Here is a 24864-nt window from a genome sequence, read left to right on the forward strand (position 1 = left end):
AGGTCGTTTGACGTTCTGTAGAGGGGAAAGTTATTTGTTTCGTGGCGAAAGAGCTTTCATCAGGATCAAATTGCCGGAACCTATAGTACAGTTTCGTCGAAGGGAATTTATTGATTTTTGAGAGGTGTATTTATATTTGTGAAAGCTTATCGTAGAAGTTCAAAACGTATTTGATACCAGGTACCAACAATGTTGATCAAAGTGAAGGTTAGCAATTTCACCGTAAATTTGTCATCCTTACATTTCAATGATGTTTGTACTTCCCCATGTATCGTTATTTACAATTATCCTTATTGCATTGGTTTTTTTTTTTTTTCTTCCAGACACTTACCGGAAAAGAGGCAAGTACCAATAATAAAGTAAATCAGTTACGGTGGTTAACTCTGCAGTAAGTTTGAATAAGGCAGAAGAAAAATCAATCTTCACCAACAGTGGTGTACTATATAATTAATCCGCAGGAATGACAGGATAAAAATGGAGCAATTCCAGGCAAAATTTCATTCTCATTTCCATCTAACGTTAAACAACGATTAAACTCTAACAATAGAGATTCTTCTATCACTTGTACCATCGTCAATTTTACTTAGTCAACTGGCAATGGTGTCAGAATTTGAGGAAAAGATGATGTTTGACAATTTTATACTAAATCATTATCCGTTTCGCAGATTGAAATCGACATAGAGCCGACTGACAAGGTCGAGAGAATAAAAGAACGAGTTGAAGAAAAAGAGGGTATCCCACCGCAACAACAGAGATTAATATTTTCCGGTAAACAAATGTGCGTCATCATGTTTCGTATATTTGTATAAAATTTTATGAGTGTTATAGCTAGTTATGAACATAGTATTTATTTAGACTTACATCTAATAATACATTACATAATCTTTTTTATTTAATTTTATTTTAATATTTTTTTATTTTAACGAAATAATAAATCGAATCGTCTAAAACATTTTTAGCTTTACACGCTGTGTGATCATTGGACAAAATCATGACGTAGTTTCGAACGATACGATCGGTTTAGATAAATATTTTTCAAAAATTATTTGGGACCTTTACTTCTCTGTTTCAGGAACGATGAGAAAACAGCTCAGGACTACAAAGTACAAGGTGGATCCGTACTCCACTTGGTTCTCGCTTTGAGGGGCGGAAGCCTCCATTAAACCAAGCATTCTTGAATAACGGATAAATCTCTTCACTCCTTACCAGATACACAAGCGACGTGCTAAACATCGGCAGCAACAAACGCGAAATGTTCCCAACTGTTGTAGCATGTAAATAATACATCTAATACCGAAGCCATGTCATTAGCTTGAAAGATGCAATTTGAGATATACAATTTGTAATCGAACCGATCATACTTAATAAAATAATTTAATTCTAATTCAATTTTCTTATGTAGCACCAGTTTCTTTCCCTCTTGCATCAGCGGTGTTTCGATCATCCCTCGACATTGTACTTGTTTTCTCATCGTTCGAATAACGACGCGTAAACCGTGATTTTCTTTAATTTTAATCCGTTCATTCATCGTAATGTATATGTATGTATAAATATGTATAAGCTACCTTACGTTCTGTGGTATCGACTGAAATGCGTAGCTCTGCTCCACTTTGTTTTGAAGTATCGATGACAGATATCGCAATAGGCTGCTGAGTCTGGCGATTGCTCATGCTTGGACGCTATGTGTCGTAGAAGTGCGTGTTGCGTTGTAAACGTAACACCGCATTTAGTGCAGTACAATACTGGCGCCGTGAAGTTACGCAGTCTAGGCTTCGTGAACTCAAACCGGCTCTCTATAAATTTACACGACGTTTTTTATGATTATTCACTAGTAGTAACAAATTACTCAACGCTCCTGCACTCCATTTATACCTCTATATGCGTGCCTGCGTGTGCGTGTGTGTGTGTGACACGTGTGCACGTGTGTATGCATGTATAATTGCATATAGCCCCTTTACAGGCGGATATTATAATCTCTTTCATTTCTTTCGGAAGTGGAGGAAACAGGTAGGAGTCTACGAAGCGAGTCTTTTTCCAGTTACACCATGCCATGCGATATACAATGTGACGTACCCTACGCCGTTAGTACAAGATTCACCCTTTACAAAAAATAGAAAAAAAGAAAAAAAAAAACCTTTTACAAAAACCCAAACCATTAATCTTGACCGCTACTTTAGTAAATGCAAAAAGCTTCCTATCCCATGACACTGTTCAGCAAAACGATCGACTGCGCAAGTACTATTTATTGTAAAATTCGACAAAAACAGTCAGTTGCTTATTCGGTTCACAAATGTGTTGTTCAACAAGTTGAAACAAGAGTGAAAACAGAATGGATAAACTATTTCAGTCCATGGATTACACTTTCTTTTATCACCAATTAAGCCGTACCGATTGAAGATAACATGTATTATACATATGTATTAATAATTATTCTAAAAAGCACAGAGTTTATATTATCAGAGTGTTGATTATAAAATAATTTTTTTGCCCTTTCGATACACCACTCACAATATCATTCTTATGAAATAATCGTCGATGACATTAACTATAACAAGTTCCGTTGCGACTATTATGCATATTTTTTCTCATCTTATAATTCGGACGACCGTCGGACGTTTTCGTACCTGCGGTAGGAACCGATGAATCGTCAGATTGGTGTAATCTTCAACGAATTCTAAATATGTCTTACCTTAAGGTAGGTTTTATTCGTGCTTGGACGAAGAAGAAATGTACTCCGCGCACTGACAATAGAGATATAGAAGAGCGTTAATCCGTATATCGGAGTCTTGGAGGTTTTACTTGTTTTTGGCTTGGTTGTTATCTTTGTTGCGCACATCTAGCGTTTTGTATCTTCCACGACGTGACCAGTCGATGGAATGCTTTTGCAGCAAGTGTCGTACCAAGTGTGGCTTCCGGCTGAATACTTTTCCGCAGAGATAGCAGATCGTCTGACCCCAGTGGAGCTTGAAATGGCCTGTCATTGTCTGCACGTGAGAATATTTAGCACCGCAAATCTTGCAGACGTACTTAACGCGCCCTGTAGATTCCGTTATCGGGTACCAGAGGTCAGTCCTTTTCGTAGCCCTACCTATTCCATCAAGAAAACCCATCAATAGAATGTCAGGTAGTGTGTAAGTTACTCTGTCAATTACAAAACTACTATTTAAATCTACGTCGCAGATGCTTTTAAGCGAATGTATGAATCATCTTTCCTTCTGCTCGTTACAGGACACAGTATTTTTTTTTTTTTCTTTTTTTCTTTTTAGTAGGTACAGCACGAGAAGTTATACTTCCACCATCAAGCATTAGGGTGAATTTTGGTGATACAGAATTAGCACTTGGTGTATGAATGTAACGTGTTGATATTCTGTCCGGTCATCAACGTCACGGAATTAATTTCATCGTGTTCAATGCTACTGAGTGTACTGCTTTAAACTACGCGTTAGATTAACGGACACTTTGTTCAAACCTGCACTATGCTCAACAATCATTGTTAACATACAAGTTACTTATGAGATACGACTTTCGACTATAATTTAACAAATTGAAAATAATTCAAACACACAATCTCATCGAATCAGGGCTGGCGGCAGCTAAGTCGTCTCAATAAAGTAGCAATGATTACACTTTTTCATTTTCGAGTCACGGTTTGATCAAAGCTACTATATTTTATCAGGAGAAAAAAATAAAATAAAATGACTAGCCTCCAACCCTGCTCCACGCTTAGATCTGACTTAACCCTAGATATAAGATATTAAAATGACGACAGCACTGCGGCCCAGAGAAAATTTGAGATCTATCCAGGATGATTTGTACTTATAATTATTCAATTACATTATTCATACTTAAATAATATGAATGGGCCGCTTCTTCATCTTTTAGTACTGTATTTTAGTTTGTTACTTATATTTTGTTTTTGTTTTTTTTTTGTTGTTCTTTTTGGTTTACTCTAGAATATAACATTGATTTAAAATTAATTTACATCTGTGGCGTGTGTTGAAAATTGGTTGAAATTTCAGTAGGCATGAAACGCATCAGCCTTAACGTGCAATATTATTAATAGCTAATAAGAAGAATATTTCACAACGATTCGAATATACTAAAAGATGATAATTTTTAATTAGTTCATAGAAAAGGTAGAATTAAATGAAACGAAGAGAAGAGAATATCGAGCGAGAACGATTTGAGAAATATCGCTAATAATTACTACAAGTATGAGAAAATATTCGGACTAGTTTCAGTCGCAGATCCATTCTACGACACAAATAAATATCTTCCTGGTGATTAACATTAAACTATAAACTCACTTTCCAGTTGCGTAATTATAGAGCAACTTTTACAATTTTACCGATTTTTCAAATTGAGCAACAATGGAATAACACTAGACATTGTTCTTTACAGGAGAAACAACGACTGTGAATAATAAGCAAATGATAAAATATGACAGGAAATTTAATGTATGAATAATTTGAAAAAAAAAAAAAAAACCCAATTGGCCCGCCAATTATTATCGTAATAAAGTACAGAGTTACGTTTTTTTGTATTTTCAAGAATATTATTAACGTTTTTTCGAATCCCGACGCCTTTTCATTGTCTTTTGCCATTGCATGTTATGCTTAAGATGCATGTGCCGTCGCAAATCGGTTCTACGACTCAGAGTGGTGTCGCATAGGACGCAGGTTGTCTTGTTGCGATGCACTTCAAGGTGCTGGCTCAGTGAAGCAAGGTGCTTGTAAACACTTCCGCAGAGACTGCACGCAAAACGGCCTGGGCCCTGCATTACCATGTGAGCAGTTGCATCGCCAACATGCTTCTGTTTGCGACCCACCCCCCCTGCAACACATAACATCTTTGTGACCCCGATTACTTGTAATATACATTGTGCGCTTTATTCTAGTGTTATTACAGTATATTTTCAAACGTAAACTCTCGATATCTATCTGCTTCACGTTCATCTTTATCATTATGAAGTTAGCAGCGTTATCATAACGATTCATGTTGGGGGAAAACCGTTATTTCGCCATTTTATCGTAAGAAAACAAAACATACTCATATTTTGAAATCCTAGTACCTTCAAAGTCGTTGAAAAATTATTAAAACAGTGATTTTTTTCCCCCGATGTTTCGTTACGACAGCGTTACTAATTTCAATCTCGTCTTTATATGCGCTCTGTGCATCCTCCTCCGACTTGACGAGAAAAAAATCTGTTTAATCCGCTGGTTGTTGGACAGCAATAAAAAAATATCATGTTGAAGTTAGCAACGTTATCGTAACGATTTATGCTGAGGGAAAACCGTTATCTCGGCGATTTTGGAATTGTTTGAAATTCACGATCAGTAAACTGTAATAGAACAAGATATACGTTCATGTCCTGAAATCTTAATTACTTGAAGGTTATTGTAAAAATAAGAAAATAGTAATGTTCACTCAGATGTCTGGGTACGATAACGTTACTAACTTCAACCTCGTAAAAATGTGACATTTCGACAATGCTTCTTAAAAGTTCGTTTAAGCTACCTTAGTTGAGGATATTATAAAATAATTAATTAATGTAACGTACAATCGAGACAGTCAATTGGCTTTGCTATTGATAATGATATTCTTAGCTGCGGTTGATGGCGATAATGATGTTGCGTGTAAATGTTGTTGTTGTGGTTGTGGCATGCTGTGTGGCATTTCATACTTCCGTATTCCGGGGGAGTTTTGTAAATGAAGTGGATGTATTGAGATCAACAAAACTAAAACGGTGTGCATTTAAAAATGTTGATAATTGTTGCATCACAAAATACTAACAAACATTCCATAGTAGACACAAAGAGCTTTCAGTGTTAAACCGATTTCGAGATCAAGGGAAAAAACGTTTCAACTTCTCTACCACCAAATTCACACTCCTGTTATAACAATACCGTTCAGAATTATCGTCGCTGGTGAAAAATTTTCATTGAAAAATTTCTCTGCTGTCGGATATTTCACACAGATTTCACAGAATAAATTGATATCCACAAAAAAAAAAAAAACAAAAAAAATGCATAACGGTCACATGATATATAAATTTCCCTAGAATTCAGCGGAAGAAAATTTTCAAACCCTTCCAATATCGACCTACCTGCAATCCTTTACTAGACGAAATTGTGAAGATAAAAATTTATTCAGTTATCAACAGAAGAAGAAATGAATCTTTTTCACCAGAGTTTTCAAGACAAGATTGTCACTGTTTCTAATTTGCAAAATAAACATACACTAAATTTGCACACACACGACACGGAACGTCGAATGTAAAATAGTAGTATAATTAATGTGGTACCGTAAGTAGTACTGCTACTATGTCATTTTAACATAAATGTAATTGGTGTATAAATTTAAAGACATACAACATCCATGCGCACGCACACACGCATATATATATATATATACATATACTTATACGTAGTTTATAATTTCATACATTAAGAACATCAACGGAGTACCGATTTTTGGTATAACAATACGGATCGATTCGAGTAATTGCGTATTCGACTGTATTTAAGAAAAACTCACGAGGTAAACTTTGTACGTAACATACACGCTGCACTAGGTTTGAAATTTTTATTATTCACACACATTGTTTTACAGTATTTCCCTATAATTATAATACGGGTAAAACGTAAAAATATCTAATAATAATAATCATAATATATTATTTAGTAAAAATTTTCTGCTATAAATAATAATAATAATTTGATTTACATACTAAAGTAGAAAGATTGGCAATATTGTACTTGGTTGTTACAGTAGTATTTTAATTCTGATATCATTGAGGAACGTGCGCTTCGCGTGTCTCTCTCCGTAATAATATTAATCCTTTCGTACGAAACATAAAATAAAGATAGAAATAAAAATATCTGGCCTTCAAGCGAAAACTTCATACTATATATAGTATATTTTTTCTATAAGTTTTTTTTTTTAATCTTCTTCCAATAAAAATCAACTTTAATCTTTAAATCAAGTAAAACACAAAAACTAATTATCTTATAGATAAGACGAGTACTTCTTCTTTCGTACTCGTATGCGTTTAAACTTTGTTTGGTTTTTTTTTTTTTTTTGGTTTTCGTTTTTCAATATTAAAACAAACAATATATTTTTATAATTATGTGAGAGTTCGTAAGAAATAAGAAATTATAAATTAACTACATAATATATATCATATATATATACCTACATGCTTTTTAAGACAAGACTTATCAATTATATTTATCATTTGCATACTTTCTTTGGCAAGATTTTAAAGTACAGCTGGTACAGGATTGTTCCATTTATTTTTTATTTGGTTTGCATTTTTGTCTCACTGGTAAGAATTCTTTGGTTTTTTTTTTTTTTGTGGCGCGCACACTAATTATGTTTTTTACATCGCGACTAATCATGTTTAGCCTCGAAACAAACAATATTCATTATTGAACGTTAATCCTATTCGTCTATAATTCTTTCAAGTCTATATCATTTCTGCATGGAAGCATATTATTCAAACAGAGTATTATCGTGAGAGCCTGTCGACGCTCTAGTTCTTTTTGTCACCTCGTACGCAACGAAACAACTTGCTACGATTTTTTGTCGTTTTCTCTATCGGTGTTAAATCAATCATAAACACATTGTACGTACAACAATGTATAATATTTTGGTTTATTTGCGCTTTCCTCTACGCAATGTGTATGCTTGATGTTTTCTATTATATAGTTTGTCTCGTTTCTCCGCATCGGCATATAATATTTAAACGAATACAGAAGTAAAAAAAAATAAAATAAAAAAATAAAAAAAAAGAAAGAAAGAAATAAATAAAGAAAAATTAATGCACATTCCTCTCTTTACCCTAATAAGTACCAAAATCAATTGACTAGATGAGACAAAATCTTGACGGTTTTCTCATAGAACTTCTTTGGTTGCTTACAAAAGTGGATGAAAAAAAAAACAAAAAAAAAGTAATTTATATACACACATACCCACACACGCAAACACACACACATACACGATATATATATCATGTATATATACATTAGTTAATGATTATTACATAGAAGTTCTATGAGAAATGAATGTGTGTGTGTGTGTGTGTGTGTGTATGTGTGTTTATGCGTGTTATTTATATATAATAATATAAATGACTAGGGCGATAGATGTGATAAATTTAAATCGTATAAGATAGATATTATCTTAATAATGGTATTTATAATATATATATATATATATATATATATATATATATATATTCATATATATATATATACACGCATGTATGTAAATATACATATATATACACATGTGTGTGTAGTATTTGTTTACTTGTTTCATTTAGTTATTTTATCTTTGGTGATGTTGTGTGTGGGGTGGGGTGGGGTGGGTTGGGTTGGGTTGGGGTGGTAACGGTAAATATTACTCTTCGCACTAAGGGATGGGACTAGAAGTGATTCTCTCGACGCTGCTTTCCCTAATGCGTATCGTGGTGAATGTGGTATTAGCCTCGACGCTAGTAGCGTTCCGCGAAGCGATAGCCGAGGCAGGTAACGGAGTCGAGGTACGTATAGGCTCTGGCGGTGCTCCAGAACCTGGCCAACCGTGACGATTTTTAAGGTGACGTTTCATGTGCGTCGTACGGCTGAGTACTTTGTGGCAAACTGGGCACTGGGTTGTTCCTTTATGCATGTTCATATGCTTATACATGGAATCCCGATTCCAAAATGATTTACCGCAGAGTTTGCAAGAATGCGATGGCTGTTCGATGACCACAGTGCGTGAATCTAAATCAAATAAGACAATCATACTTGCAGGACAGCCGACAAAGACACATCTTTCTTCACCCTCCGTTGATAGGCATTGAAGAAGGAAAAGAAAACGAGAAAAAAAAAAAAAAAATAAAAAAAAATCGTACACATCGTATCTGTAATATAGTTAGCATCGTACCGCAACACGCTACGGAAAAAATAACGAAGCAAAAAAAAAAAAAAAAAATTCATAAAATAATATTATAACTAAGTAAATAAAAACAATTAGAATTAATATTGTGCAAATGACATACTCACTCTTATATATTGGGGGGGAGGGGGGGAATCATGCTAAGCAGACTGGCTAAATCAGTACACTCGGTAGTAAGATATCATTTTTACTCTTTAAACGTTGAAAAAAAAAGAAATAATAAAATATATCTCATGCATAACGTTGTAGGCTATAGTCGACGTATAATATGTGTGTAAAATATACGGATTGTCGCGCCACAGTCGACATAGTGCTTTGTCACGTTTCAAGAGGTGGTATTGAAAAAAAAAAAAACAGAAAAAAAAACTTGTTAACGTAACGACGGGAAATTGGAGGGAAAAAAGATCAACAAAGATGAAAAAAAAAAAAAATAATCTACCAACATTACACACCTACCTAAAAAATCAAAAGATACGAGAAAAGACAGCAACTATCTATAGATATTTCAACTTATTGACTTATGTTGATTATTATTATTATTGTTTTTGTTGTTGTTATTATTATTATTATTGTTGTTTTTGTTGTTGTTGTTGTTATTATTGCTGATGTGCAGTGTACCGACAATCGTATAACAATTTTATACTTCTATCATATCGTATCATATGCTTGTTACATATTTCGATAAGAGAAATTTTTTTTATTTTTTTACAAAAAAAGAATAAGCAAAGAACAACATATAACTAAGTAATATATCACAAAAATGAATCAACAATAATACGTTCAACTAATACTGGTGTTCGTATTCTTTATCGTTCTTTACATTCAAAAACTAGAACGCAATCGTAACTTTTTCATTGAAAATTCGTGCCAAGACGCAGGTGGATTATTCGGTTCGATTACGAAATATTAAAAACATCGGTTCGGCATGGGTAACAAGGATCTGGTAATCCTGCATCACAAAACACATACATACACGTATTAGTTATAGCCGAAACAAAATGAAAAATAAAAAAAAAAAAAAAAATTCATATTGATAAATTTTTCTTTTATTCTCGATTACAAGCAAATTATATTTATAGTACATGTACAATAATTTTTTGATTCCTATTGTATAACATATCTTAAACTTTCGACAATAAAATCATCCGATTAAATAGTACATACGATATTATTATTCAAGTCATCAAGACTGTTGTTGCCGCGATGATGGGGAAAAAATAAAAAACAAACAAAAAAAGGAAAAAAAAAACACAATTTCTAGCCCAATTTTAATCGATAATATCTGTAATATATCTATCCTTTAGCTTTAGCGATTTTAAATTGACATTGAAACAATTTTATCTCACGCCTGGTAGGTGGTATTGGGCTACATTGGGATTATCACTTTGCAATGCGTCATCTGGTGGATATCCAATAAATATCCAAACTAATTCAAACGGTCTGACAGGCGACCGTCGACGGTATCTTTTTCGCGTACGGATGGTATAACAGGTATATTATTGATTATCTTTAACCAACTTACGTGACACGAGTAATTTGGAACCCCAAGAATTACGATTTTCCTCCATTAAAATTAAAAACTTAGGTTATGTGGTGATAAAATGGCGCCGGCAACCGGGCTCCGACGTCACGAGGACATATATTCCGACACCTCGTGTACAATTTATGACTGTACGCCTGCCGTAATTACCGAAGAATTTTTTAAATAAAGTCCTTCGAAGCTGCGGGCCGGGGCAGGGCGGATGGGGGGGCGGGGATGGGGAGGAATAATTACCGCGACGATATCTATTTGATCCCGTGCACGTTAACTAAATGGCAGCGCATTGTATACTTGCGAGTGAAGACCGCCTGACATATCGGGCATACTGTGTCGCCTCTGTGTATACTTCGATGGTGGGCGAGGGAGTCGCCACGATTGTAAGTCTTCCCGCAAACATCGCAAACCCAACGACCAATTTCGTCGTGCAGAGGCCTCGACCTTCGCCTCACTTCGTAACCAAAGCTGGTTTGAAGTTGATTCCCGACAGATGGCGGTGGCGGTGGTGGTATTACTGTCGTTTTTGTTGTTGTCGTTGTTGTTGTTGTTGTTGTCGGTGGCGGTAGCGGTGCTTTCGGTGTCATAGTCGACGTTGTTGTTTCGTACACTGATTCTGCGCATACAATCCAAAGTGTTTCCCATACACACACATAACTTGTTTGTTGTTTTTGTCTTTTCTATTCCTCAAATTTTTTTTTTTTTTTTTTTTTTTATTTTTCATACCTAGTTTTTTTACTCTCCGACGAACAGTCGTGCTGTATTGTGTTTCTTTCCTTTTCGCGTTTTTTTTTTTTTTTTTTCTTTGTTCAATACGAGTAAACTGTTTTCACAAGTTTAACCCCAATGAAGCGTTATACATTCAATTTTAATGTTACCCGACAACCAGAAAGAAAGATTTCTTGCAGAATACTAAGAGTTGTTTTCAAAGCTGGAGATGTGTGGTATTTTTATTCATTTTTTTAAATTAATGTGAACACGTTTCGAGATGGGTACGTTGGCTGATATGAAAATTCACAATGACTAGTCGTGACGGATCCATAGTGAAAGACCGTTGAATTAGAGAATTGAAACAGAAGAAGAACTACCCAATGTACACCAGATTAAATTTCAACAGCCTAGCCGTTTTAATTTAATTATACACATGCAACGATATAGTCTGCCAATATTTTTTGGTAATTTCACGATCAATCCCATTTCGAAGAACCGTTAAAGAGTGAAACAGGAAAAAAAAAAAAGAAATAAAACGATGATAATATTATATAGATGAAAATACTGCGTTTCAAGAGCCAATCATTTGTAACGCTTATTAGAATAATATTAGGTAGGTGCATAAACACTCGTCGTACTCAACGTACGATGTGTAATATTTAAATTATAAGTTTCGTTGTCAGTTTTGACAAAATAAATTAGTGGTAAGTAGTACTGTATTTCCACTGCTCTGCTTGGGAAAATGTATTGAGGGTAGAGACATATAGGACTATCTCCGTGTATAGAAAGAGTCTATAAGTTAGAGGGGAAATTTCCCGAAAGTGCCAATCAGGTTTTAACCCCTTATTGCTTATTAGCGCCATTTCTCTATTTTATATTTTTTGTTGGACACTTCTTCAGTTCTAAACCCATATGAGATACTTCTCCTTACGTCAACTACCCTCCATAGGAAAATGATTAGCTAAACGCCTGACGCCTGTGCGTTGAAAGGAAACAACTCGTGGAAAGATGACGACAACGACAACCATAACAATAGTAATTGTTACAACCGTAACACGTAATATTAATAATACTAGCTTAGTATTGAAATGTGTAGTAGAATTGTTAAATCAGTTCGAATGCGGTGGGGAAAAAGTAAAATAATCATACACACAGAATATTTTCTTAATTACAGTATATCCGATTCCCGACGAATCCGACGAATCGGATATGCTGTAAGTACACAGTAATAAATAACGTGTATTCGAATAAAAAAAAAAAAAGGAAAAAACACTAAAATGAATAAGTGAATAAGTTTAAACCTGTTGGATTTCTTTCTAGGATGAATCATTATGATTCCTCGGTGACTTTCGTTTTGCCGCATTGTTAAAGATTGAATTGGAAAAATTACCGTCGGAAATTTAACTTGGCATCGACACTGAAAGAACATTTATGAATGCGCAATAGGTGGGCTTTCATGTCGTAGCTTCTACTGAATATACGATGACAAATCGGGCACTTTGTTTGTCCAGTGTGAAGATCTTTGTGAAGCGTTAAGGACATCGGGTGCTTGAAACCCTTCCAACATATTCTACAACGAAACAATAACTCAGTGTCCGTAGATTGACCAAAATCATCGTCTATCGTTGAACCCAAGTCACCGTATGGACCAGTATTACCGCTTCCAGTATCCTGTGTCGTTTCTACAAATAAACACAAACATGATAATCACCTCTGTCTCTCACCCCACCTTCGCACAGTCTCAATCAATTATCGAATTCATTATACTTTCTACAACCATTATCTCTCGCTCGATGAACAACAAAGCGTAAGCTAGAGAGAAAGCCCCCCTCCCGCCCCTTTGCCGATCAGTTATCAGACAATGAGGGACACGTAGAACACCATTTGATTCAATAAGCACCCATCCTAGTTTGACCAACCAACTAAGTTTTTTGCACTATCCTTTTAAACATCAAGTATATCGTTGCCGCTTTCATTTTTTATCTTTTTCTTCGACTTAACATACACGAAAGAATTTTTATCTGTTACTTTCCGCATCGATCACAAGCCCGCACCCCCCCCCTCCCCTCGATACAAAAAGCCTGACAACACACAATAAAATTAAAAACGTTTAATGGATGGAAATACAATATTATTGTCACTTGGTATACCGAACGTATTTTACATTTCATTGACAACGCAACTTCACACATTGCATTACTTTACAACGACACAATGATATTACGTCGAGATGCAAGCGTTGCGTGCGGGGAAAAAAATGTAATAATATATATATTATAAATATGTGATTACATTCGTAGCACGGTTCATAATTACCATTACTATTATTATTATTATTGTTGTTGTTATTATCATCATCATCATCATTATCATTATTATTAATATAAATATAAGACTCGAATTTTTTTTTTCGACCGCGGCTTTTGTACTTCAAAGTTTTGTTGACAATTCGACATTGTTGTGTACAACAAATCTCTTAGCATAGGCAAGACGGCTGATATTCCTGTATTTAAAGTAGGCTTATTCAAATTCTTTTCATTTACACGATATTACATCTATATTACTAAGTTAGAGTTTACTTTTATCACAGAAGAGATTGAAATTCTGGCATTAACAATGTGGCTGCGTGTTTTTCATTATTTCTACACAGTGACATTGATACCATGAGTTAATTCCAGCAAAACAACGAAATAGAAATTAAAAAAAAAAAAAATATTTAAGTATACACGCTAGATTCGTTGCCAGCTTTGTTGATATTAACTTTTCTAAATACATCCGAAGTTCCACTGACGTTGATTACAATAAGTTAAGAAAATTCTAAATAACGTATCTAACACGGAAGATACTAAAGAATTTTCGTACCAATTAAAATTCACTTAAAATTAATTCATAACAATGTTTTTTTCCTCTCTATTAAAACAACGATCGGTTCATCGTCTCGCGAGTCAACGAGTTAGAGAGAACAGAATGAAAAAAAAAGAAAAAAAAATTCATTATAAACTCGGTGTAAGTTTCGTTTTATTCTTTTGAAAAATTACAAGGATCGATTAGAGACTTTGATAAAAAAAAATAAAACTGTAAAAAAAAAAAACAAATAAATAAAAAACGTCACAGACGAAAAACAGAGAAAATTCACTTAAAACAGTTGATTCACAATAAGTAAAATTTCATGCTATCTATAAATGTAAAATTTTCATTCTATATACACACACGTACATATATATATATATACATATATATACCTGTGTGTGTGTGTGAGTGTATAAACCTTAAATTTTTCATACTAGGTTTAAAACGTGTATATTACAAATCCATTTGCTTCTTACTAAACGGCGAAAGTTTAGTTAGGTATTGGAAAAAATAAACGAAAAATAGTCGTACATAGTAATAATATCAAAAAATGTCCTGCGCGGAATGTATTGTCGTTGAAACAATAAGATAGAAAAAAAAAAATAAATAAAAAAAAAAAAAAAATAAAGCACAAACACATGGTGGGTATTAGTTAACTTGATAAGCATTCGCGGCGTTGGCAGAATAGAAAACGGGGCTTGGTTGGTGCTACGGAGGGGGAATGTGAGGAATGGCTCGCAGTTCATGAAACTCAGTGAAACATGGCCAGCGGCACAGACAGGCATTGCAGGGCCAACATTTGAAGCGTGTCTGCCTGAGTTTTCCCCTTGATGTGAGTACTCCGAGCCGCTTGCAGTGTACACATACTTTCCCATGACCATTTGCTTTGCTGAGGCTATGAGGTTGACCAGATACGTATGTAATCCCTCCTGGAGAAAATTGGCCAAATCTTCAGTTAATGAAAACCTTACAATATGTGCACATGCAGGCAACCATTAGTAACGTGTGTTGTGATCAATCCCAGCACCAACCCGTAGCCTTTAAAGCGTATCTATATAATTTATGAGCAACCAATACCCACAATGTAGTAAATTATTACGATTATAGATTATAGGTATATGTACGTATAGTTACCGTTATAACGTGAGTTTTCCTAACGGCGAAACGATTCGTGCGCCTGATTCAGGCAACCGGTATTACGGACCATGTTCAAGTTGCGCTACGATGCTCAACTTGAACAACGGCTGTAACTACGGTTGCCTGAATCAGGCGCACTGATCGTTTCGCTGTTAGAAAAACTCACGGTATAATATATGCAGCATTGCCAGGTGCTAGTTTCGGTATCGCACGCTCTATCTTTCTCTCCCTCTCTCTCTCTCTATCTATCTCGCTCTATCTCTCTTTTTCACTTTCTTCCTCGTTCTCTCAATTTTATTGTCACCATTGTTGTAATTATCATTATGGTCGTTGCAACTTTGCTCGAATTTACATCAATTCATGTGAATCCGGAATATTCAAATTTTGGCGACGAAACAAAGGTAGAAGAATAACGATTTACGTACGACTCGTTCAATGGGTTTGAAAAATATATAAAAAGTGATTATCTAACGGCCGAATGGCTTGTCGTCTGCTACAATGTAATGCGCATGCGCTGAAATCCGGGAGCAGTTTTTTGCCAGGGCGACCAACTGTCGTGAATGTAACCTCAAAATTTTTGAGGTTACATACGTCACATTTGCGACGGTTGGTTACCCTGACAAGCAATTGATCTTGAATTTTAGCGCATGCGCGTTACATTGTAGCAGACGACGGACCATACGGCATTTATTTCAAGTTTTGCTGGCTATTATACAAAGCTAGGATATCAGAGTTGCATTATTCGTTGAGAGAGCAAAGTGTTAGATTATGAAGCTGAAAGATAATCGGAGGTGAAATGTTTTCGGTTTTGAGAATCGCTACGCGCCAACAGATATGAGATGACATAAAAATTCTCTTATCGCTAACACAGCGAAAATCTTGCCAATTCCGAATAAAAGGCAAGTACACATTTTCCCTCTAACGTTTACACGTCATTTTACAGCCTGCAAGTTCGGTGGATGAGATGCTCGTTTCTATAGCTCAATTAAATCAATGTTACGAATATAACATGCGTTAGGATATCGAAGAGTGTAGAAATACAGTACCACCAGTTATTGTTTACATAAAATATTTTCAAGTATATGTCGCAGGTTTGGAGAAATTATAATAACATTTGTTTTTCCTGTATTGTTATTCTAAGATACTAAAAAACGTTACAAGTGAATTGCCTTTTGATAATATCGATAACAACAGTATTGCGTGTTTACAACAATTCAGGGGATGATAAAACGAATCGTTTCGTTTGCAAACCCTATCGACGGGTAGCTTATTGTTATCAATTTGTGTACGAGTGTGTAGGATCGATTTTGTGGATATAGTATCGTTTGTCAAATATTATGACACTATGGAATTTGACAGTATTTAGTAATATTGACGAAAAACGGCGAAGACGTTTTTTTTTTTTTTTTTTTTACTTCAGTAAATCAAATATCGTATTAATTTCCTATTGCATTAGAAAGCCAATTGACGAATATACAATAATTAAACGGCAGCGCACACCACGTTGACAACTATTCCTATTTGTAGAAGATTAAAATCACAGATCCCGTTGTCACTTGTAAAATTGTCATTTCAATACTGTACATCTCTCGTAACAATAAACCGACTGAAAATTGTTATTACAAATTTTTAATAATATTCTTAAAACATTTGATTCGCTCTTACGATAAAATCACTAACTACCATTAGATTTTAGCCTAGGTGATAGTCTAGTCTTTTTTCATTCTTCACGAGCTTTTAGTTACTTATTGTTATTACAATAATAACGGCCACCAGTTTATTCGAGACAATTGACGGTAACCAAAATTCACGGATTTAACGCTGAACATATGAACGAGAAATTATTCCAATACGCATCGTTGATTTGGACTGAAATAGTTTTTACAATTCACAATAAAAAGGAGTCGCATTTCAACAGTCAGAATTTCGTTCGCAAAGAAAATGACAATACGGATCTAGTGTCTGGAACAAGAATCGAATAGAGCGCATACTTAACAATTATTAGTGTACTACATACTTACAGAAGAAGAAACAATTATCTTATGCCGTAGCGTTATCAAAGACTATACAATTCAACTCGAAGATTCCTTATTTTCCGCAGTTATTCGTTCCAAAGTTTGCAAAAATTATTTACTTGTGAAATATTCAAATAATCTACGGTGCGCGTTGCCCTAACAAAATACAACCACCGACTTATATCGTATGTATTATGTATGGTACGTAACTTAAAAAATGCTTCACAAATACGTAACACGTGTGTATATAATATATACTTATACAGATGTTATGAAGTCAAGTTCTGATTTCAAGACAATATGTATCTCGGTATCGTCAAAATAAAAAAAGAGGTGTGTCTAAAGCTTTCGTACGAAACGATTACGAACGTGAAAATAACTTTCAAGAATGAAATTTAAAAAGAAAAAAAAAAAAATAATTACATAGTGCATGCTATATGCTCTTAACTTTTTAAAATCAATTTTTTACTTACCTATTTTTATTGTATATACGTATAAATATATGTATTTGTTTTGAAAATTTTTTTTTTTTGTTTTGTTTTTAGTAAATTACATATGCATGTGTGTGTGTATACATATATATACACATATACATACATATTGAATATGTATATATAACTATAAGAGTCAAACAAACATATTGTTACGTGTATATTTATCAACGAGAAAAAAAAATAAAAATAAATAAATAAAATAAAAATATACATATAAAAAAAAAGAAAAGAAAAGAAAAGTTGGTTGGTTGGAAAATATAGCAGATTGTTTTTTACATGCCCACCGTCACCACCATCACCACCACCGACGTAATTATGTATTTACATCATGGTATATTAAGTTAATGGGAATTTTTAGAAAGTGTTTAAAAACATCACACCTTGACAGCCGTGTTTACTCTCGATATTGTTGTGTTCCTTTGATTTTAATTGCTTCAGAAAATGAATAAATACATGAATAAATGAATAAATAATGTTTTCAACACCGAAAGAGAGGGGGATGAAAAAAAAATAAAGAAAAAGGCGCTCGGACGTTACACGAATGCTAAAATTTATTTCAAAGAATAAAAGAAACAAATCTACCCAAGTATATCCGTTCCGTTCGCGAGACCGGTACCAAAGCCTACCAGAAATAATATACAATATTAATAGACGTCAAGTTTCACCATTTTTAGTTAAAACGTAGAACATGATGAATTGGTAACAAAGTATTTCGTCTTAAACTTGAACCGAAAAGTTTGACTTTACATGAAAGCAGTAAAAATGTGATCAAGTACTGTAATATGGTAATTGTCTCGAGAAAAAAATAAAAATAAATAAACAACGTTTCATCAACTTTCTACTATATTTACCATACATGATATATTTTATACCGTCTACTTCGACACCGCTGGTAAATATTGATATATATATATATACATATATATATATACGACGACAGTATATCGATAATATATAGGTATAATCTAATAGTGCGCTTAAGAATTAGTGCAGGTGAAGAGCATAGTGGCGGTTTTGTTTTTTGGTTTCTTTTTTTTTTTTTTTCGTCTTTTTAATCATTTGTTTTTTATCTATGGAAAACGGGATGGGGGGAAACTTTAATACTTCTCAGTTGTAATTTGGTTGTTAAAGAGTTTGCTGATTGTCGGCACACATACAGCACTTGGCAATGCTCACTAGTATCTACAGCTCAACCTACACCCGAGTGCCTGTACCACACCTTCACATTCAAAAATCCATGCATTCTTTGTAATTACGCTAAAGGCATCGCTTAGTATAATAGTAAATGTGAAAGAAATCAATTTTGTTTGAAAATTATTGTCAGTAGGTATAAATCGTGCCGATGTGCCCATCGAATGTTCTTACGTTACGTTATGGTTTAACGTAATATGGCTTATCGTTTGCGAACCCAACTGAATTTTGGTTTATGCGGTGGATTAAAAATTCCGGGAATAAGTATAGTGCTACTAATTTTGTTGTTTCATTCGACAGGGAATTGCGTTACTTTCATCACTGTGTCCTGAATATTTTTGCACCTGTGTCTTCTAACGCAACATTGTTCTTGTTCAATTTTTTTACAATTTTTACCGGAACAACACTGATTTAGTTCAATAACTGATCAGTCGGGTCCGCAAAGTCAAGACGGCCGTGTTAGGACTGAACGTTTTTAAAGCCTGTTCAAAACTTGGGCAAACTGAGGCATTTCTACAAAACGATCATCCTGTTTTGTGATTTATGTAACTGATTGCCCGGTTAAGCTGTCCAAATATTGAAAAGACTTCGTATTGGTGTTTGCAAGAAATACTGCGGAGTTATGCAGTTGATAAAGTTCTGTATGATTATTATTTAAGATGGACCTGACCTATCAACTTATATTCAGTGACAAAAATATCCAGGAATCAGGATTGAATATCTCAGAAATTTTTACGTGCTTCAACGTCAGGCTTTAATTCTATAGAATGTTGACATTGTTGAATGATAACGAAAAAAAAAAAAAATATATATATAAAATTATTTAAAATGTGCAAGAAATATTTCAGAAACTTTGTCAAATTCTATGAATCAATTGCCGAATTGGTTTTTGATCAAAACTTGCAAATTCTGTTTTGTTTTGTTCTATTTTTACATTTTACCACAGGGATAAATATTTGAAAAACTATTCCGCGCAACGTCACTAAAAGAAGTACATTCCAGGCAAAGTGTATGCATTTTATCGGTACACAATTTCGGCTGCCTGCTGCAGTGCCTTTCCTCTACCACTCGGTTGTGATAGATCAATCATTTGACGATGTAATGATAATAAAATTTGTGTTTGTTTCTTTTAGAGAGTATAATAATTGAAACCAAAGCTGCGAGAGCAGACACCCTAATTCTTGTTCTAAACTGTACTTAATTTTTTTCCAGTTACGGTTGAGCATTCTACTTATTAGAATTTACACATACATTGTGCTCCAAACATCCGACTACGGTATAAGTGTTATAAATGTTACACAACAAACAGGGAAGAAACAACGAATATGAGAAAACAATCAATCGTTGTTCACCCTTGGATGGATAGTTTTAATAACAGTATAAAGCGTGAAGCAAACAAAGTAAGAACTGTTTTGGTTTTCAAACTGCCACCTGTGTAACAGATATTATTTGTGTTGCATATAATGTGTGTTAAAAGCCGAAGGTACATGTGATAAGAAGGATTATAAGATTCTGCGCCAAAGAGGAGTAAGACAAAAAGATGTTCAGACAGGTAGAACGTAAGATAGTGATATGTATAAAGCAGTGGAGACATAATGTTTGTACAGTTCTAAAAGTAGATATTATTCATTAAGGTACCATTCGTACTCAGCACACAAAAGACTGGAACAAAAAGGAAGAATATGAAGAAACAAAAGATGAAAAAAAAAAAAAAAAAAGGAAAAGAAACCAACGGAACCGAATAAATATAAAACAATTTTTTCTACTGCTTTGCCAAAAGTGAAAACGATTTATACTCTATCTTTCTTTCTTGTTGTTAACGTTCCGACTGCTGTCGTTACATGATCGAATCCATTGTCATTAAATCCGCGCATTTCAATGATAATTTTTTGATAGACAATGCAACATGGTTCTTCCTTGATGTCGATAATCAATATTATTAAGGATATGGCTACAGCAGCAGGCTTGATAATGAAGATATGGCGAATATTGGATTGGTAAAACACTCACCCTGTACTGCTTCCTGTGATAGCCTCTCTCCTGACGTACTCGGTTTTGATAGTAAATGACCTGAAACAAGACGGCGATTATAAAAACACTTCCAGGATTACAGAAAAGCTTGTGAAATTGGGAAAAAAAGACCTATTAGAAACGCGAAAGAGGAGACGAAAAATAGCTCACCCTGATCGGCCGATTGATGCGTTATATCTAAAGATGTGTCAGAGGTTGACTGATTAGCTGAATAAAACGAGTGACTAATATCTGGCTTTTGCTCGTGATCGAGAATGTCTGAGGGTGTTTCGTCAAGGACGATTCTGTTTGTCGAGCTCTCTCCGGCACTTTGATCCTCGTAACTACAACTGCTGCCGTCCTGTTCTAGGTACTCGGGCATTTCCAATTTGAGGTTTGGCATTAGTGGAATTATTTCAACCGAATCACCGGAGGGAGTATTGTTGCTGTCCAAAGTCTTCCGCTCTGATTCTTTTATCGCAGATACCGTGTTACCCGTTGACCCCTTTTCCGTATTAGCCCCGCTACTTTCCCGATATTTTCGTCGTTTATTAGGTGGCGTTTCCGACTGTATATCAAGAGTTGGGAAGTTTCGTGGCGACGCTGGCGACTTTGATCCGTGATTGCTGGTCGGCAATTTACTTGCTGGATTTTTTAACTGGACTTCAGGCTCGTTAGGGATATCCGCATCCTCCTGAAAGCGGCCAAAACAAGATTCGAGAATTTAATTTTTAAACCGCATCCTACAAATGTTATCACTTGATAAGAGCTTTGTGTCTCAAGGTGTCGTAAAAAAATAAACATCGACCGATATCTCTCATACCTCGTTAACGCTGTCGCTGTCCTTTCCCGTCCCGTCGGTAAGACCTTGAACAGCAAGGAGTTCTGCGGTGGTTAAGAAACTGGCAAGTTGCTCTTGAACGACGTTCACCTCGCCTTGATACATGAAGTCGACCAGCGCTGCCAAATCGTCGAATTTGACATTCCTAAATATAATGACCGGATGCTGGCATGGATTTTCCTGTAAGTGATTTAGAATTTGATTTTAGCAACGAGACATTTGGCAAGGTGAAAAAAAAATCCCTCAAGCTGTTTTAGACCGCTGGCTCACCTTGAACAAGTCTCTGAAGTATGTGCTGCATGCCGAAAGCAGCATTTTGTGCGCTCTAATACGTTTTCCCTCGCAACTTAGAGTAACGTCAACCAAGTCCTCGTCGGTTCTGAGAGTGTCAAAAGCACATGTTATGTGTTTAAGATAGTTGTTCCACCTCAAGGAGAACTGTTGGCTCGAACCCATGCTGATTCACTAGAATAATAAAGAAAATAAAGTAAGGGTAACAAGAAATGAGTCGCCTGTAATGACAGATTATCTAGCAGATATGTAACCGCCTATACAGAGTTTTATCTTTTCTAGGTTATGCTGTCGCGGTATAATAGCTGAATCCTCTGCACCTAAAAGCAGACCGAGCAGCATCTGGGGGGCGGGGGGGTTGAAAAAAAATTTCTCATAACGACCAAGGTGTTGGAATCGCGATCGATTTGACGTGAACGAGGTATAAGCATGGGCAGCGAGCGAGCGCGCGTTAAAATTACATAATATTATACTTAACATAGGCAAGGCAAGACTCACCTTGTTCGTTATGAGGATGTTGAGGAAAATAATAATTATCCGCATTCGGTGCAGCACCACAAGTAGTAGACAGGCAGTGGTATATGCCTAGGGTTGACTTCGGGGTGGTTAGGTAGAAAAGTCAATAAAAATTATCGATTTTAAGCACATTGAGACGATGAGAGCGTCGTCGGGAAGGTAAAGAACACACGATGATTCGCCGGGGTTTCTATTTCGGCTTCTTTGATTATAAACGCGCCGTATTGTTTACGGCGATAAACCGCACAGGATACTCTCGACTATCGCACGATACGACGGCGACGCAAGCAGGGGACGAATTGTAAACAGTGAAGTACGACGGGGTTTTCATTGCACTACCTTAGGGTTTTTATACGCGTGTTTCCGAGCGCGGCCTCTTCGTATTAACTGACGATATATATTCCGCCGTGTTCAGCCTCACATCACCACGCGCTTTCTCCCGTTCTCTGATATTTACAACCGCACTCTCGAGCCTCTTTTCAGTCTTTTCATGTGTCGCTGAACATCTCATCACCCAAATGACAGCTGGCGACCATTTTCCTTTGGGGAAAACGCAGCGAAGGTCCCTGAAAGATGCCACTTCTCCCTAGCTACTATTCACACACCAATGACACACAACCACATAGAGATCAGTGCACACAACACAAGCCACGCGCAGCGCGCACAGTTTTACTCGGCCGATAACGTAAAGTTACGCTTTGCATGGGGTCGCTAACGCGGCAAACAAGTGCACGGTTTTAACCTTGAGTTCGTTCATTTTTCACCACATTTCTCAACTCACAAACACCCGTAGGATCTTCGGAATAGAACGGGAATGGTGTTTTCTCAACAAAAGTTCACGAATCTTTCCAAGTCTCGATCATACCTCGCGACGTGCTTTCAGTTGAATGAGTTGCGTGAAGTTCGTCGCAACTCACATGACCTACAGCGCCATCTGGATTGTTGTTATTATTATTATTATTCAAACACAAATACTCGCATCTGCCGATAAGTCAGCGTTGATCATGCTGCTTATACGGATCGGATTCCGATCTGCAATTCTTGATATCACGCGGTAAAATTAAATTTCGAGATGGGAAGGGGTCCCCACACTTCTAAGGGTCAAAATGCTTTGGCATACAGTTCATCGACACGGCGGTCTTCACCACCGTACTACAACTCCGTCTCGATTATTCAGCTCTTCAAGATGGTTTCGTTCTCCGTTCGCCTCGTCAAAATCTTTCCTGCCTTAGATACATCCTCACTTTACGGCTAAAGTTAGCGGATGAAATTATTCCCTCATCACGCTCAATCGTCAGAAAAATTGGCGATGGTTGCTTCGTATCCAACGAATTTTTCACCAGCCTCTCACTACCACTTCACTCGAAAATTAAGTAGATTGTTCGGACAATACCTGGTTTTTGTCCCTTGTGGGATTCCGAGCATTGATAGCAACTCTCAGCCTCTTCAGGGGCATGTCTATCACGCCGGACGATATTAGAGATGAAGTTGTATCTTCCGATGAGCAATTTGTGACAGCAGTACTTGGCTGCGGTATCTCAACTTAACGACTAACCAGTCGTCTCTCAGAGACGATGCCAATCGTATCTGTAATCTGGTAATTTTCGATGGATTAGTCTTTAGTGAAAAGAAGAAGAAGGGAAAGAAAGAAATAAATTGGTTGTTTCGTAAGTTATTCTCTTCCCTTTGGGTTTGTGTAATTTTGATCACATATTATCTTTTAATTGTATTATTTTTATTATATACAAGTGAGAAAACTAAAAATGCCGGCACCTCGGCAAAGTATTTAATTTATAAATTGTGCTTATCGCGTAAGATAACTTAACCTATCCTAACCTTTTTGCGGTAATACAGTTCCAAACAACAGTTCATAACCTATCGACGACCAGCAGATAGCTCAAATTTCAAGGCCCTCTGTCCTCTTCTGTTAGTTTTCTCATTTCTGTCGGCTGATCGTGCAGTTGGACGTGCGAATGAATGAATCAGTTGAGGTGTCCACCGGTAGGCATTTTCATGGAATTCTTACTACTCGACAGGTGAACGTAGAGTCCCTCCGACAACTGGCCACGTTTCGACACAAGTGTAACGCAAGTGCCAATCCAATTAGTTGACAAATTGGCGCACATGCACTGGTATATATACCTAATTGTATGGGGGTACGTCTGAACTTTTGGAAAGCGGGCGCCTGCGGTTTAGATCACAGACCATCCGGCATGCTATCATGTATGTCGGATTGACTTTCATAAGAGCGTTAGGCGCATCCGGCAACGCAGGTCTAATGAAAGAAGCGTCACAAAATTGAATAAGAAAAAACAAACCGAATAAAAACGG

At 35.8% G+C, this 24864-nt stretch overlaps 2 protein-coding genes across 11 annotated transcripts; one reads left to right on the forward strand and one right to left on the reverse strand.

The window, feature by feature from the left end:
• The first annotated feature begins 44 nt into the window (after window positions 1-44).
• LOC107227557 (NEDD8) lies at window positions 45-1389 on the forward strand. Its single transcript, XM_015668746.2, has 4 exons — window positions 45-207; window positions 324-341; window positions 666-778; window positions 1073-1389. The coding sequence occupies exons 1-4, from the start codon at window positions 190-192 to the stop codon at window positions 1161-1163; spliced, it is 240 nt and encodes a 79-aa protein (XP_015524232.1). The 5' UTR covers window positions 45-189; the 3' UTR covers window positions 1164-1389.
• On the reverse strand, window positions 1046-24724 carry LOC107217065 (protein bric-a-brac 1). Of its 10 annotated transcripts, none has more exons than XR_006903529.1 (8): window positions 22516-23548; window positions 21997-22191; window positions 21709-21906; window positions 21057-21579; window positions 20886-20945; window positions 4564-4833; window positions 2690-3088; window positions 1805-2624 (listed from the first exon to the last, which is right to left on the reverse strand). XR_006903529.1 is itself a non-coding variant. In XM_046735409.1 (8 exons), exons 3-8 carry the CDS (start codon window positions 22180-22182, stop codon window positions 2796-2798), a joined length of 1530 nt encoding a protein of 509 aa, XP_046591365.1. In that variant the 5' UTR covers window positions 22183-22191; window positions 23927-24127; window positions 24370-24724; the 3' UTR covers window positions 1805-2795. The 10 variants fall into 10 exon arrangements, 9 of the variants coding, with proteins under 9 accessions (XP_046591372.1, XP_046591365.1, XP_046591366.1 ...); XM_046735409.1 differs by lacking the exon at window positions 22516-23548 and adding exons at window positions 23927-24127; window positions 24370-24724 and having other exon boundaries at window positions 1805-3088; XM_046735410.1 differs by having other exon boundaries at window positions 1805-3088; window positions 22873-23548.
• Between the last annotated feature and the right edge of the window lie 140 nt (window positions 24725-24864).

The sequence above is a fragment of the Neodiprion lecontei genome, chromosome 3, assembly GCF_021901455.1.
Source record: "Neodiprion lecontei isolate iyNeoLeco1 chromosome 3, iyNeoLeco1.1, whole genome shotgun sequence".
Classification (NCBI taxonomy): Eukaryota; Metazoa; Arthropoda; class Insecta; order Hymenoptera; family Diprionidae; genus Neodiprion; species Neodiprion lecontei.

Coding starts and splice junctions, on each gene's coding strand:
- LOC107227557 (XM_015668746.2), top strand. Junction 779..1,072: donor ATATTTTCCGGTAAACAAAT/GTGCGTCATCAT, acceptor TCTCTGTTTCAG/GAACGATGAGAAAACAGCTC.
- LOC107217065 (XM_046735409.1), bottom strand. CDS start 22,182: ATGGGTTCGAGCCAACAGTTCTCCTTGAGGTGGAACAACTATCTTAAA. Junction 21,580..21,708: donor ACAGCGACAGCGTTAACGAG/GTATGAGAGATA, acceptor GGCCGCTTTCAG/GAGGATGCGGATATCCCTAA. Junction 20,946..21,056: donor GCATCAATCGGCCGATCAGG/GTGAGCTATTTT, acceptor GTCTTGTTTCAG/GTCATTTACTATCAAAACCG.